Here is a 12,896-nt window from a genome sequence, read left to right as displayed (position 1 = left end):
AAAAAAAAAAAAAAAAAAAACAGACATTGTAGAGTGCTGTCCATTTGCTGGGGTACTGAGATGCAAATAAGAAGCCATCTGATTGGACCCACAATGGTCAATGGTCCGGCAATTCAGCCTGTGTGCATGGAGAGTCCTACAGGCAGATGTAAAAGCTGCAATGGAAGAGAGAAGATTCGAGAAATTCATTTGACAAAGGCATGGAAGATGGCTAGGAGACAACATTCCATGGCAAAGGAGACCCAGTACCAGGACTGGAGCCAGGAGATACTACCGGTGTGTTGGATCTGAAGGCCCACACTGTTCTCCTCAGTAAGACCTTCTCATGTGGATGGATGGACAGCTGGCTGAAGCACTGTGTGGCTTTTAAAAGTCAACATCTGCTCCTGACAACCCAATCAGTCATAGCTCTCATCCAGGTCAGAATGCCAAGCAGAGACATTAGGGGCGAGCTGTCAAATTCATGCCAGTTTATCACAGGCCACACAAAAAGGGCCACATAATTCCCGAATTTAAAGGTAAACGTTCCTGAAAATGTCCCTTTCTCTCCTGATAAACTCTGCTAGAAAAACTCCTGAGAAGAAAGTAGAAGAGACTGAAAAAACGGACCAGGTACAGTAGTGGACTTTAATCTACCTCAGGAAAGACAGCACCACTATAGGAAAGGGTTGTGTGAAGAAGCCCAGAGGTGGGGTGGTGTTGGATCTCCTAAGGCGGCCAGTGAGCAATGCCACTGTGAGTGCGCCAGTGAAAGTGTGAAGGATGCAATCATGAGCACTACTTGCTATTGCTTTAATAATAAACTATAATAGTGTTTTTAAATTAAATGAAGAGGACCAGGGATTTAGCTCAGTGGTTCTGCCACCTGCCTCAAAAGCATAAGATCCTGAGTTCAATCCCTGGTACCAAAAAAAAAAAAAAAATTTAATTAAGAATGTAAATGTAAAAGTTCAGACTTTCTCCTGTACATATGACAGTTTCAGTGTTTAAGATGAAGTTCAGGGCTGGGGATTTAGCTCAGTGGTTCCACCGCCTGCCTTGAAAGTACGAGGGCCTTAAATTCGATCCCCAGTAACAACAAAAACAATAAAAAGACTTGGATCTGGGCCGGGGATTTAGCTCAGTGGTTTCAGCACCTGCCTCGCAAGAGCAGGGACCTGAGTTTGACCCTGGTACCAAAAAAGAAAAAAAAAAGATGAAGCTCAATACATGTGAAGAGTAAAACATACTTAACCCTAGCACCTGGTAAGCCACACCTAGAAAAGGATTTCAGCTGTGTATGTGGGCAAGCTGAGAAATACAAGGTATATGTGATCACTTCAGCGTACAGCCCTTCATCACTAAGCTAAAGAGTAAGACTCTGCAACTGGCAATCAGAAAAAAAGAAAAAGAAAGAAGGAAAGAAGGGAGGGAGGGAGGAGGAAAAGGGGAGGGCAGAGAGAGAAAGAAAAGAGATGAAGCTGAGTAGAGCGGTACACGCCTATAATTCCGGCACCAATGGAGACTGAGCCAAGAGAAACTGGGTAGTTTAAGACAGCAAAATACAGGTTTTAAAGGGGGAGGGGCTATGGATACTGTGATCCCCAGTACTGCAAAAAAATTTAAAAAATTAGGACATAGGTTTAATAGCTTAGACAAAACAAAAGAGAATTCATGAGCAGGACTACAGTTAGCAGAAACTGAAGCACGGAGAGGAAAAGGAATGAAAAGAAGATGCAGGCTGGGGTGTAGCACAGTGGTAGAGCTCTTATCTGGCAGGCACAGGCCCTGGGTTCAGTCTCCAGTACTGGGAAAAAATATATACAAAGAGCACGATACATGTGATACAATGTAAAGATCCATATACATTCGACTGGGGTGCCACAAGGAAAGAGGGAAAATGGAACAGAAGACATATTTAAAAATACCAGCAAGAATTAGCCAGGCGAGGCGGCACGTGCCTGTCACCCTAGCACTCAAAAGACCAAAAAACAAGAGAAAATCAATAACAAAACAGTAATAAGCGTGTCCTTTTTTTTTTTTTTTCTTTTAAAACAAGGTCTCAACATGTACTTCAGGCTGACCTCGAATTCACTATGTAGCCCACTGGGGCTGGAGTTTAGCTCAGTGGTAGTCTTTGCTTAGCATGGGCAAGTCCCTGGGTTCAATCCCCATAAAAACTACAAACTATACAGTCCAGCTGGTCTCCAACTTGAGGTAACCTCCTGCCTCAGCCTCCCAAGTGCTGGGATTACAGGCTTTTGACCTTGCCAGTTTGTAATAAGCATGTCTTGCAAGATTATAAGTAAAAGAAGTGAAACATAACAGAAAAAAAGGCAGAGCAGCTAAACTCATAAATTATTACATTGGGAGGTAAAATACTTATTATACTAATTAAGTAAAATTAGTAAAATGCTAAGGCAGATTGTAGTAATTTTAAGAATATATATTATCTCTAAGGTAACATATAAAACAAAAATAAGAAGTAAAATTGAAAAAATGAGCCAGATGGAGGAGGTAAATCTCTTCAAGTTCAAGGCTAGCCTGAACTCCACTAGTGATACCCTGACTCAAAAAAAATGAGAATAAATTACATTAAAATTAACTAAATACTTAGATGCAACAATGTTCAGACTATAAACTGGAAAAAAAATTTTTTTTGATAGGCATGGTATCATACACCTGTAATCCCAGCACTCTGGAGGCTGAGGCAGGCGGATTGTCGTAAGTTGGAGACCATCCTGGGCTACATAGTGAGTTCAAATTCAGCCTGAACTATATAGCAAGATCCTGTCTCAAGAAAAAAAAAAATATATATATATATATATACTATTTATAAGAAATACAGGGGCTGAGGATTTAGCTCAGTAGTTCCACTGCCAGCCTTGCAAGTACAAGGACCCGAGTTCGATTTCCAGTAGCAAAAAAAAAAGAAAGACAGACAGACAGACAGAAAGATAGAAAGAAAAGACAAGACAGGATGAGGATGTACCCTCAGTAGTACAGCACTTGCCTGGTATGTGTAAGGCCCTGGATTCAATCCCTAGTACTGCTAGTACTGCCCAGCCCCCCCACCAAATACACTTTCAAATATAAAAATCTAGGGCCAGGGATGTAGCTCAGTGGCACAGCATCTGTCTGGCAAGTGTGAGGTTCTGAGTTTGATTCCTGGTACTAAAAAAAATACACATTTCACAATAAATGAATCGATTCAACACAAAGATGTAACAATTGTTAGATGAAGGGTCAAGAATGTAACTCAGTGGCACCGTGCCTGCCTAGCAAGTGCAAGGTCTTGAGTTCGATCCCTGGTACTGACAAAAAAAAACTATTGTTAGATAGATAAACGTGGAGGTGCACACCTGTCATCCCAGCTACTGAAGAGGCTGAGGGAGAAGGACCCCAAGTTAGATGTTAACATTAGCAAGACCTTGTCTCAAAATAAAAAATGGCTGGGGATTACCGGGCACAGTGGTGCACACCTATAATCTCAGCACTCAAGAGGCCGAGGCAGAAGGACCACTGACAAGTTCAAGGCCAGCCTGTGCTACATAGTGAGTTCAAGGTCATCCTGAACTACACAGCAAGACCCTGTGTCAAAAATAAAACAAAACAACAAAAAAAAATGGCTAGGGATATACTTCAGCACTCTGAGGGGAGGAAGGAGGGAAGGACGGAAGGAAGGAAGGAAAAAAGAAGCCTACCCATTGGAATAAAGAGTCCACCATCCTCTCTCTCTTCCTCGGCTTGGTGAGCCAGAGTTCTGAGTGGCTTTTCTCGAGGGGAGGCACAAACATCTGGCTGGGATGGTTTCCTAGGCTGGCTGCCTGATGGCAATAAAGGTGTCTCCCCTCCAGAATGCATTTGAGGTTTTCCCAGAAGAATCACAAATATTGCTCCACACTGCTCATTCTCACATCATACTCTGCTGTGGAAATCAGCATCCTGTCATAAAGACTTCTTAGTTGACAGCTCCATGAATGCAGTATACTATATATACAGGCACTGCCTTCTCCTAAAGACAGGATCCTAAGGAACATACTAAAATAAAAGTGTGGATCAAAATCAATCATCATAAAGCCAGGGAGTTGGACTAGATAACTCCTAAGGTCTTTATAATTCTAATATGCTTTGTGCTTTCCATTCTTTCTAATAGAAAAATCAATTTCAGCCACCGTGGTACATATCTGTAATCCCAGCTACGTGAGAGGCTGAAGCAGGGGGATCACAGGTCTGAGGCCACCCTAGGTAACACAGTGAGACCCTGTCTCAAAAAACAAAAAGAGGGCCAGGTGAGTTCGATCCCCAGTACCCTCCCAAAAATGATATAATTTACTGGGGCCGGGAATTTAGCTCAGTGGTTCTGCCGCCCACCTTGCAAACACAAGGACCTGAGTTCGATCCCCATACCAAAAAAAAAAAAAAAAAAAAAAAAAAAAAAAAAAAAAAAAAAAAAAAAAAAAAAAGAGGGCCAGGGATTTAGCTCAGTGGTGCTGTGCCTGGATTTGATCCCCGGTACCAAACAGAAAAGGGGGGGTGGCCTATATAGCTGAGTAGTACAGCATTTGTCTTGCATGTTTAATATCCAGCCTCAAACATACACATATATATATATGATCTATGCACATATACATACATACACATATATACATCTATATTTCACTGGTGCCTTCGTCCCTGCCTAACCCAATGTGACATTCTTGACCAAAAAACTCTTTTAAGATCATCAGGCTTACTGCTACCTGTCTCGCAAGCGCAAGGACCCAAGTTCAATCCCCGGTACCAAAAAAAAAAAACAAAAACAAAACCAAAAAAAGATCACCAGACTTAAAAAAACAAAACAAAACAAAACAAAAAAACAGACTTTTTAGCTAGGTCTGGTGGTACACACCTGTAATCCTAGCACTCAGGAGGCTGAGCAAGGAGGATCACTGCAAGTTTGAGACCAGCATGGGCTTCATAGTGAATTCAAGGCCAGCCTGAACTACACAGCAAGACCCTGTCTCAAAAAAACCAAAACAAAATAAAACAAAGATCACCAGACTTTGAATGTAGTCTTCTCAGACATCACTATCTTCCTCTCTCCTTTGTCAAATTTTCCAAGGGGTGCTGAGGATCAAACCCAGGGCCTCTCTCACACTAGGCAAATGCTCTACCACTAATCTGCATCTCCAGTCCTTGCCAATAAATTTGAAAGTACTGTGTTCTTCAAACTCTCCTACTTTGGGCCGGGGATTTAGCTCAGTGGTTCTGGCACCTGCCTTGCAAGCGCAAGGACTCGAGTTCTATCCCTGGTACCAAAACAAACAAACAATCAAACAAAAAAAACACTCTCCTACTTCCTTTGACTTTTACTACTACTCCTTTAGTCATTTTGCTTACCCAAGGTTGTCTTCAATCTGCTACTCCGCACCCTAAACACAAGTGCTCCCAAAAGGACAAGCTACTCAGGACAAGGCCATAGCTACAGAGCCCTGTGTGATGACAAGGACTGATTCTATAGGAGGCCATTTCCCTAAAGAACTTCCACCTCTGACCGCATCCTTCGAACAACATATCTACTATCCCACCAGTTTTCACACACAGTAGTCAATAACACGAAATTCTCCCGTATAAACACAAAACACTGTCAGTACTGAACCAGTACAGTAATTGTGGGAAAATCCCAGAAAGACGATGTACCAGAAAGACAAACCAGGGGCGGGGATGTAGCTCAGTGGTTCCGCCCCCTACCCCGGAAGTGCAAGGTCCCAAGTTCAATCCCCAGTACCAAAAAAAAACCAAAAAAGCCATAGGCAGAAGGACAAAACATGACCAACTGCTTAAAAGACAGCAAAATAGGCATCCTAAAAATAACTCAAAATGAAAAGGGCCAGGGATTTAGCCCAGTGGCACCCCACCTGCCTCACAAGCATAAGGTCTTGAGTTCAATCCCCGGTACTAAACCAAAAAAATAAAAATGAAGAAGCCAGTCCAATATATTCTGCTTGGGCAGTTAAAATGTCTATCACCTATTGACATCAGCTGCCTGCCTTGCAAGTGCCAGGTCCTGAGTTTAATCCCTGGTACCAAAAAAAAAAAAAAAACAAAAAAAAACCTACCAACAGGAAAGAAGTTCAAACACCTTAGTATGAAAAACAATGTCTTCCACTACTCCAAAGTCTTCCCCCACAACTTCCAAGCCACTCAGTCATCATCCCCTCTTCCTGTGTACCTCTACTCAGTGTTCCTAACCTTGCCACAGCACCACCATTCCGTCAAACCACAACGTAGCCTTCAGGTCCTGTGTGTCCATCTCTCTACAGCCTTTCACGTGAAATCTGTGAATCTTTCATGTGAAATCTGCTTTCAGCAGTCCTAGGGACTTCACACTGAGCTACCACCCCCATCGGCTCTTTTTTTAAGACACAGTCTCACTAAATTGCTAAACTGCCTAGGCTGGGCTCGAACTTGTAATCCTTCCTGACTCAGCCTCCCAGAGTGCTGGGACCATAGACACCACTATAGGCTCAGTCCTTTCCCCTTTAAAAATTTCTGGCTGCCCCTGCTACAAGCTTTATTCCATGGATACCTACCAAATCACTAATAAAGCTCAGAATAAAGGATTAAAGTAAAGGAGGGATACAGAGGGCTCGGGGAGTGGGTGCGGAAGAGTCTCTCTCCATTCAGGAAGCTCATGATGCTGCCTGATGAGCCCCAAGGCTCCAACTCCACACGAAATCCATACTCCCTCACAGAAGCGCTCCTCACAAGGGCGTTACAGGAAAGCAGTGACAACGCAACACAGGCTGAGTATCCCTGAGAGGATCCTTATCTGAATGGGTCCAGGGAGTTTTGCATTTCAAGTGCTTTTCAATCCTGGAATCTGTACGCATGTCAGTAAGATATCTCAGAGATAGGACTTATATCTAAACACCAGATTCACTTATTTTTCATATACACCTTGCACATGTGTCCTGAAGATTTTTTTGTGAGTGGTACTAGAGATTAAACACAGCCTTCACCCTGAGCTATATCCTCAGCCCTTTATTATTTTATCCCCCACCCCAGCACCGGGGATCAAACTCAGGACCTTGTGCTTGCCAAGCAGGCGCAGCACAACTGAGCTACATCCCTGGCCCTTCGATTTATTTCTATAGTTATTTCTTTTCAGCTTTTTAAGAACCTCTCCACACAGCTCAAGCTGAACTCAAACTTGCCACACTTCCGCCTCAGGCTCCCAGGTGCTGAGATTAAGGGCAGCAACTCCCTGAGTGGCTGAACTGCTTAGGCTGGGCTAGAGTTTGCAGTCCTCCCACCTCAACCCCACTCCATCCTGGCCCTGACTCAGCAGCTGGGTTCACAGACATGTGCCACTGTGCCTGACACCTAAAGAAAAATGGGGGTGCTGCAGTAGGCTTTATTTCGAAACAAGGTCTAGCTGTTAAACTGTTAAGACTAAAATCAAACTTTTCGACCCTCCTGCCGCTGTCTCCCAAAAAGTAATTTTATATCATATTTTTAGTATGCCTACATTTTTTTCATTGTATTTTTTGGTATGAGGGATTGAACTCAGGATCTTGCACTTGTGAGGCAGGCGGCGGAAGCACTGAGCTAAATCCCCGGCCCTAGTATGCCTACATTTTGACTACCCCTCCACACAAAGTCAGTATGGAATTCTCCAATTGTATTATCATGTCACACTTAAAAAAGTTTTGGAGGGCCAGGGGTTTAGTTCAGTGGTTCCGCTGCCTGCCTCACAAGCTCAATGTCCCGAGTTCCATACCTGGTACAAAAAAAAAAAAAGTTTTGGATTTTGGATTAGGGATGCTCAACCTTCATATATCGACAAGGCAAAGGAGCTCTACAGGCTCCTTTCACATCTTACCTCCTTCCACTCTGACTTCTTCACCAGGCTCTCCTGCAAAAGCTTTCTTCGTGATAGGAAGATCACCTTGGTCTTCTTGGGAAACTAGCCCAGGCCTGAGGATGACTTTCTTCCCCCTCCTTGAAGCAGTGGCCTGGAGTTTTCCTTTACCAATGTGTACATTAGGGGAGTGGGAAGACTCCAAGGAAGTTAGGGTGATTTCCTGAGAAATGACCTCATCAACAGCTTCTAAACTTGGTAAATCTGTGTCCTGGGTGAGTATCCTAGAGCTCAAAGATGAAGCCTCCACACCAGGCAGATTTCCCACATTCTGCACAGATTGAACTTCAAATCCAACTGCTCTGCCGTGACTTGGACCCCAGGACAGTGACATTGACCCCAAATCCTTCAGCGGGTCAGATTCTGGTCTGACAGCTGACTCTTGGTCTAAGTTGTCTTCCTCCTGGCTGCTCTTATCCTGCAAGTTCTCTGTCACTGTAGTTCTTCTCTTCTTACAGGGCAACATTTTAAAAGTCCCACTTTTGTTCCATCCTAAAAGGATAAAGGCAAGTTATTTCCTTCATATAAATTAATAGTAATGACATTTACTCAATTATCTTTTCATTTTTAATTCATGAACAATCACAAACATAATATTCTATTCCTTTGGGTGGAGAATGAGAAACAATTAGAATGAGTTCAAATCCCAACTTTACTATTGACTAGTACATTATGTTGGCCAATGACCTAACCTGTCTAAGCTTGTTTCTTCAACTGTAAAAAAAAAAGAAAAAACTAATTGTTCCTACCTCAAGAATTGTTACACATATTAAATAGTAAGTTTTAGTTATCAGTTTAACTAAATCAGAGAAGGAAAACAATGTGATGCTGAGAGCAAAGTGTAAAGCCAAACTCTCTGGATTTGTTTCCCAAGTCAACGCTCCACTCTTATGACTCTGCATGAGTTACTTAACCTGAATCTGTCTCTGCAGCTATAAAATGAAATAAAAATAGCACCTACATCATTAGATAAAAAATGATCAATAGCCGGGCGTAGTAGTGCATGCCTATAATCCTAGCACTCGGGAGGCTGAGGCAGGAGGATCGCTGTGAGTTCGAGACCAGCCTGGGCTACACAGTGAGTTCTAGGTCAGTCTCAACTACATGAGACCCTGTCTCAAAAAACCAAAAAATAAAATAAAATAACTTTTTAAAAAATGACCAATAAATGTTTGTTATTGGTGTTTTCATAAAAAGGTACTCCCACTAATAAAAACCAAAACCAAAGTGGTTACTTTAGAAAGTTGGCTGTATTAACAGAAATTGTGTTGAAACAAGAAAAAGGAAATTTCTACTGTTCTCTGTATCACAACACTTCTGGATTTTGCTCCAATTATAATTATCACATTTTAAAGGCAATACTGATCTAAACTGGGTAATAATCTTCTTTTATGTTCTTAGAGGACCTGTCTGCAAACCTTTTTTTTTTTTTCCTGGTACCTGGAACCCAACTCAGTACCTTGCATGGGCACTGCGCCACTGAGCTAAATTCCCAGCCCTTGCAAACCACTTTTATAGTATAGCACTTCTCTAAGTATCTCTACTTGTCTATCTTCCTCCTTCAAAACTATGAGCCTGTTGAAATAAAGGACTCCCTCAACTGGCACCATTAGTATGTACTGTAGATATTTAACGTAGGATTCCTGAATAAATGATTGAAAGGGGACTTAGCTCAGAAGAACTGCGCCTGCCTGGCAAACACAAGGTCCGGAGTTCAACCCCCCCACACCGCAACAGGAAAAAAAAGGTGTTCGGGGAGGAGGGGCCTCAAACATTTGAACCAAGCACTAAGCATTATTTGGGGGAGGGCCGGGATTTAGCTCAGTGGCACTGCGCCTGCCTAGCAAGCGCAAGATCCTGAGTTCGATCCCCAGTACCGGAAGACAAAAAAAAAGACATTATTTGGGAACTGGTTGCATATTTCTAAGAAAACATTACTCTGGTAAATAGGTCCTAGAACAGAATAAGCTGCCTGTTATTACAGTGATTTCTCCATCACTGGCAATTTTTGAGCAAAGTCTGAGTGCCCAGGTAACGAGGTACTGGAGAAAACTTGGAGTAAGGAAAGATTCCTTGATTCCTGGATGGAGTGCTGAGTGGATAAGGAGGGAGTGAGAATAACGTAGGAGACGCCTTTATTTCACAGATGAGTTACTCAAGTCCAGAAATGGCAAAAGAGAGAAAGAAGAAAAAAAGAAAAGAAACCTACTATTGAAAAGTCAGTCGGTGGCCTGCCTTGCAAGCGCAAGGACCCGAGTTCAATCCTCGGGACCAAAAAAAAAGAAAAAAGAAAAAAAGTCAGCAAGATGAGGGAATCAGCTGCAGGCACCTCACACATAGCAGCAGCTCTAAAGAGGCCGCTCCTTTGGCGTCGGCCCAACACGGTGAGTGAATGCCCACCCCAAGCAGCGCCGGTGCGGTCTCCTCCTGAGAAAACATTTCAAAAACGGGCTCTAACTGCGCTTTCCACCTCAACGCCAAGCACTGGCCCAAGTCCGCAGTAGCAATTGAACACCGGCACACCCCTAACTCCGGGCACGCAGCCCGCACCCTCCCTCAAACCCGACCCTCTCATCCTGAACACTCTCTGCCAGGTGCCCCAGGCCACCCTGCCTCTTCCCGCCCACCACACGTTACACAGAACACTCACAAGCCGGCCAGATCGCGCGGAAACTCGCTTTCCGCACCAGCGGAAGTCAGGCAACGGCAACGATTGACGTGCGCGCCCCCGAGACGCGGTGCGTGTCAGCCGACGGCAACAAGGAACATGCGCCAAACGCTAGGCGCCATCTTCCTTTAGGGCCAAGTGAAGCCACGGCGCTAGTACGTCAGTTCGGGGCAAAAAAAATTAAAGGCATCAATTTGTTTTTTCCTCCCGTGGAGCTAACTTACTAAAAACTGGAGACTGAGATTCAGTGCTTTAGTTTGACAAATAATTATCCTCTTCGAGAGACACGTGAAATAGGTACAACAGGAGAATTTATAAAATTTCGGACAGGAATCTCCAGTTTACAAATAATGCAGGTTCCTGACTAAACCCAAGGTGGATTTGGAATCAAGCTATAGCAATTATACATATCTTGTAATAGTCTGCTTTTTTTTTTTTTTGAGGTACCGGGGATCGAACTCTGGACCTTGTACTTGCTAGGCAGGCTCGGCACCAGTGAGCTACATGCCCGGCCAGTATTCTGCATTTCACAAAATACCTTCATTTATATTAGGTGGTCTGGTCTCCACAATAAACCTTGTGGGCCAGTGGATATTATTACGTATTTCATTTTCCACTTCGCACAGAACAAAGTTGTGGCTCAGCTAGGTAGCTGACTTCACAAAGATACACCGCTATCAAGGGGAATCCGTAATTTAGCATTTTAGGTAGTTCTAGCTCCTAAGGCACTGACCTAGAGCCAGGAAGTGCTTGGGCATAGCCAAGCTTTCAATAACTCAGTTTTTCAAAGGTATGAATAACTCGTGGGACTACGTTCTTTGTACTTCCTAGAAGAACATCAAAGCTAGAAACATTCATTCGGTTCCCTCATTTTACAAGTGAACCACCAACAAATATTTCTGCATTGGAACTAATCTGACTGTAAACTGAATTCAACAGGATAAAAGTATCCACGGCCAAAATGATGGGTGAAATAAAGGTTACAATTGCCTGTAGTCTGACTCTAGCCTGAATCGCATCAACTCTTCCAAATACCAAGAAAGTCTCCAGAAGTTTGTAGTTTCATCTGCGCTCTCCTTTTGAACCTACGGAACACACAGATCTTTTGATTTGCCCCTTGTCACCTTTCCTAAGCAGCCTTAAAGCACTTGAAGCTCATGGAAGAGTCAATACTGATAAACTTCGGCTCTTTTCATTAGTCTTTTTTTTTTAAGAGTAGGAAAATTTTATTGAGAAAGATAAAGTCTAAGAGAGACAGAAGGGAGACCGTAAAGTGAATTGCCCGCCTACCTGGTTTTTCCAAGTTTTGTTTTTGTTTTCGTTTTTGGTACGGGGGATCGAACTCAGGTCCTTGAGCTTGCAAGGCAGGCGGCGAGCTAAATCCCCAGCCCATCGAAGTTTTTGTTTTTTTTGTTTTTTGGGTTTTTTTAAAGTCTTTTATTTTTAAACCGCCTTGATTCACACCATCATCTGTTTTACGTGGACAATTAAATGATTTTTAGTACATTTTCAGAGCGCAACCATCCCTGGATTTGGTTTTTATTCAGAGCTTGTGAAATGTAAAAAAAGTTTCCATAATTACCTTTAGTGGTCTCAGAAACGCCTAACAGTGATAACAGATATCGAAATCCAGGCAGTGTTGAATTGTTTTCCCAAAATCCTGGAACCCAGAACATTCTGCTCCCCTAAAAACCCGAGAAGCCGGAATCACGGGATCTATTAAAGCCCAAGTGATACTCTCCCCTACCCTTCTCTGGGCCACACCGACCCACAGCCCGTTAGTGGGCGGGGCCTCATTCTCCCAACAGGAGGCGGTGGGACGGGTCCCCTCCGAGGCTTCCGGAAAGGGCCTGCCTTCCGGAACCTTTCGGCAGAGGCGGAGTCTTTTGCCGAAGACCGTTCGGAAAAAGGCGGAGTCGGTCTCGCATCAGGACCAGTCTGACTGCACCTGCATCCTGAGCTCAGCGCGTCCCTGGAGCATCTTAAGAGAGCGCAGCTGGCAGCCAGGGACTGGACCGTCGCAGGAGACGTCCGCCAGATACCTTCCCCCACCCAGACCTAGAGACCCGCAGCTGCAGCCTCGGTACCGGCGGGGGTGGGGGGGTCCCCAGAGTTACCTGACCGTTGCGTTTAATAGCATCAGCCTCTGATTACGACATGGCCGAGATCACCAACATCCGACCTAGCTTTGGTAAGTACAGTGGGCAAACGGGGCTCGGCGTGGTCAGACTGCTGCAAAGCAAAGGGCACCGTAGTGGGCAGGGGTGAAAACGGCGGAGGGGGGCCTCGGAGTTGCAACCCCGCCGGAATGGGCCCCACGGCGGCAGGCAGCGGGCAGTGCCT

General features: G+C 44.0%; 2 protein-coding genes across 11 annotated transcripts in view; one reads left to right on the top strand and one right to left on the bottom strand.

The window, feature by feature from the left end:
* Gon4l (gon-4 like) overlaps positions 1 to 12,389 on the bottom strand; it is a 65,453-nt gene extending 53,064 nt beyond the window's left edge. For 8 of the 9 annotated variants that reach the window (XR_004515039.1, XR_004515040.1, XM_033758141.1 and 5 more), the window contains exons 1-2: positions 12,136 to 12,389; positions 7,847 to 8,377 (exon numbers count right to left, since the gene is read on the bottom strand). Coding sequence is in view for 7 of the 9 variants with exons in the window: in XM_033758141.1 (XP_033614032.1) it covers positions 7,847 to 8,377; positions 12,136 to 12,229 (625 nt within the window). In the remaining 2 variants the exon portion in view is untranslated. Of the gene's footprint in view, positions 1 to 7,846; positions 8,378 to 10,535; positions 10,692 to 12,135 lie in introns of those variants that run through there. The other variant, XM_010643841.3, reaches the window with a different exon arrangement.
* Positions 12,390 to 12,454: 65 nt separating this feature from the next.
* The window catches only part of Syt11 (synaptotagmin 11), a 17,419-nt gene continuing 16,977 nt past the window's right edge, over positions 12,455 to 12,896 (top strand). The window contains exon 1 of one of the 2 annotated variants that reach the window (XM_010643845.3): positions 12,455 to 12,744. In XM_010643845.3, the coding sequence (XP_010642147.1) occupies positions 12,711 to 12,744 (34 nt within the window). In that variant the 5' untranslated portion in view covers positions 12,455 to 12,710. The remainder of the gene's footprint in view (positions 12,745 to 12,896) is intronic. The other variant, XM_010643844.3, reaches the window with a different exon arrangement.

The sequence above is a fragment of the Fukomys damarensis genome, unplaced genomic scaffold (assembly GCF_012274545.1).
Source record: "Fukomys damarensis isolate Sample0158 unplaced genomic scaffold, DMR_v1.0_HiC HiC_scaffold_33, whole genome shotgun sequence".
Taxonomy (NCBI): domain Eukaryota; kingdom Metazoa; phylum Chordata; class Mammalia; order Rodentia; family Bathyergidae; genus Fukomys; species Fukomys damarensis.
Note: the sequence above shows the minus strand (reverse complement) of the source record. Positions and strands in the feature narration are given on the sequence as shown.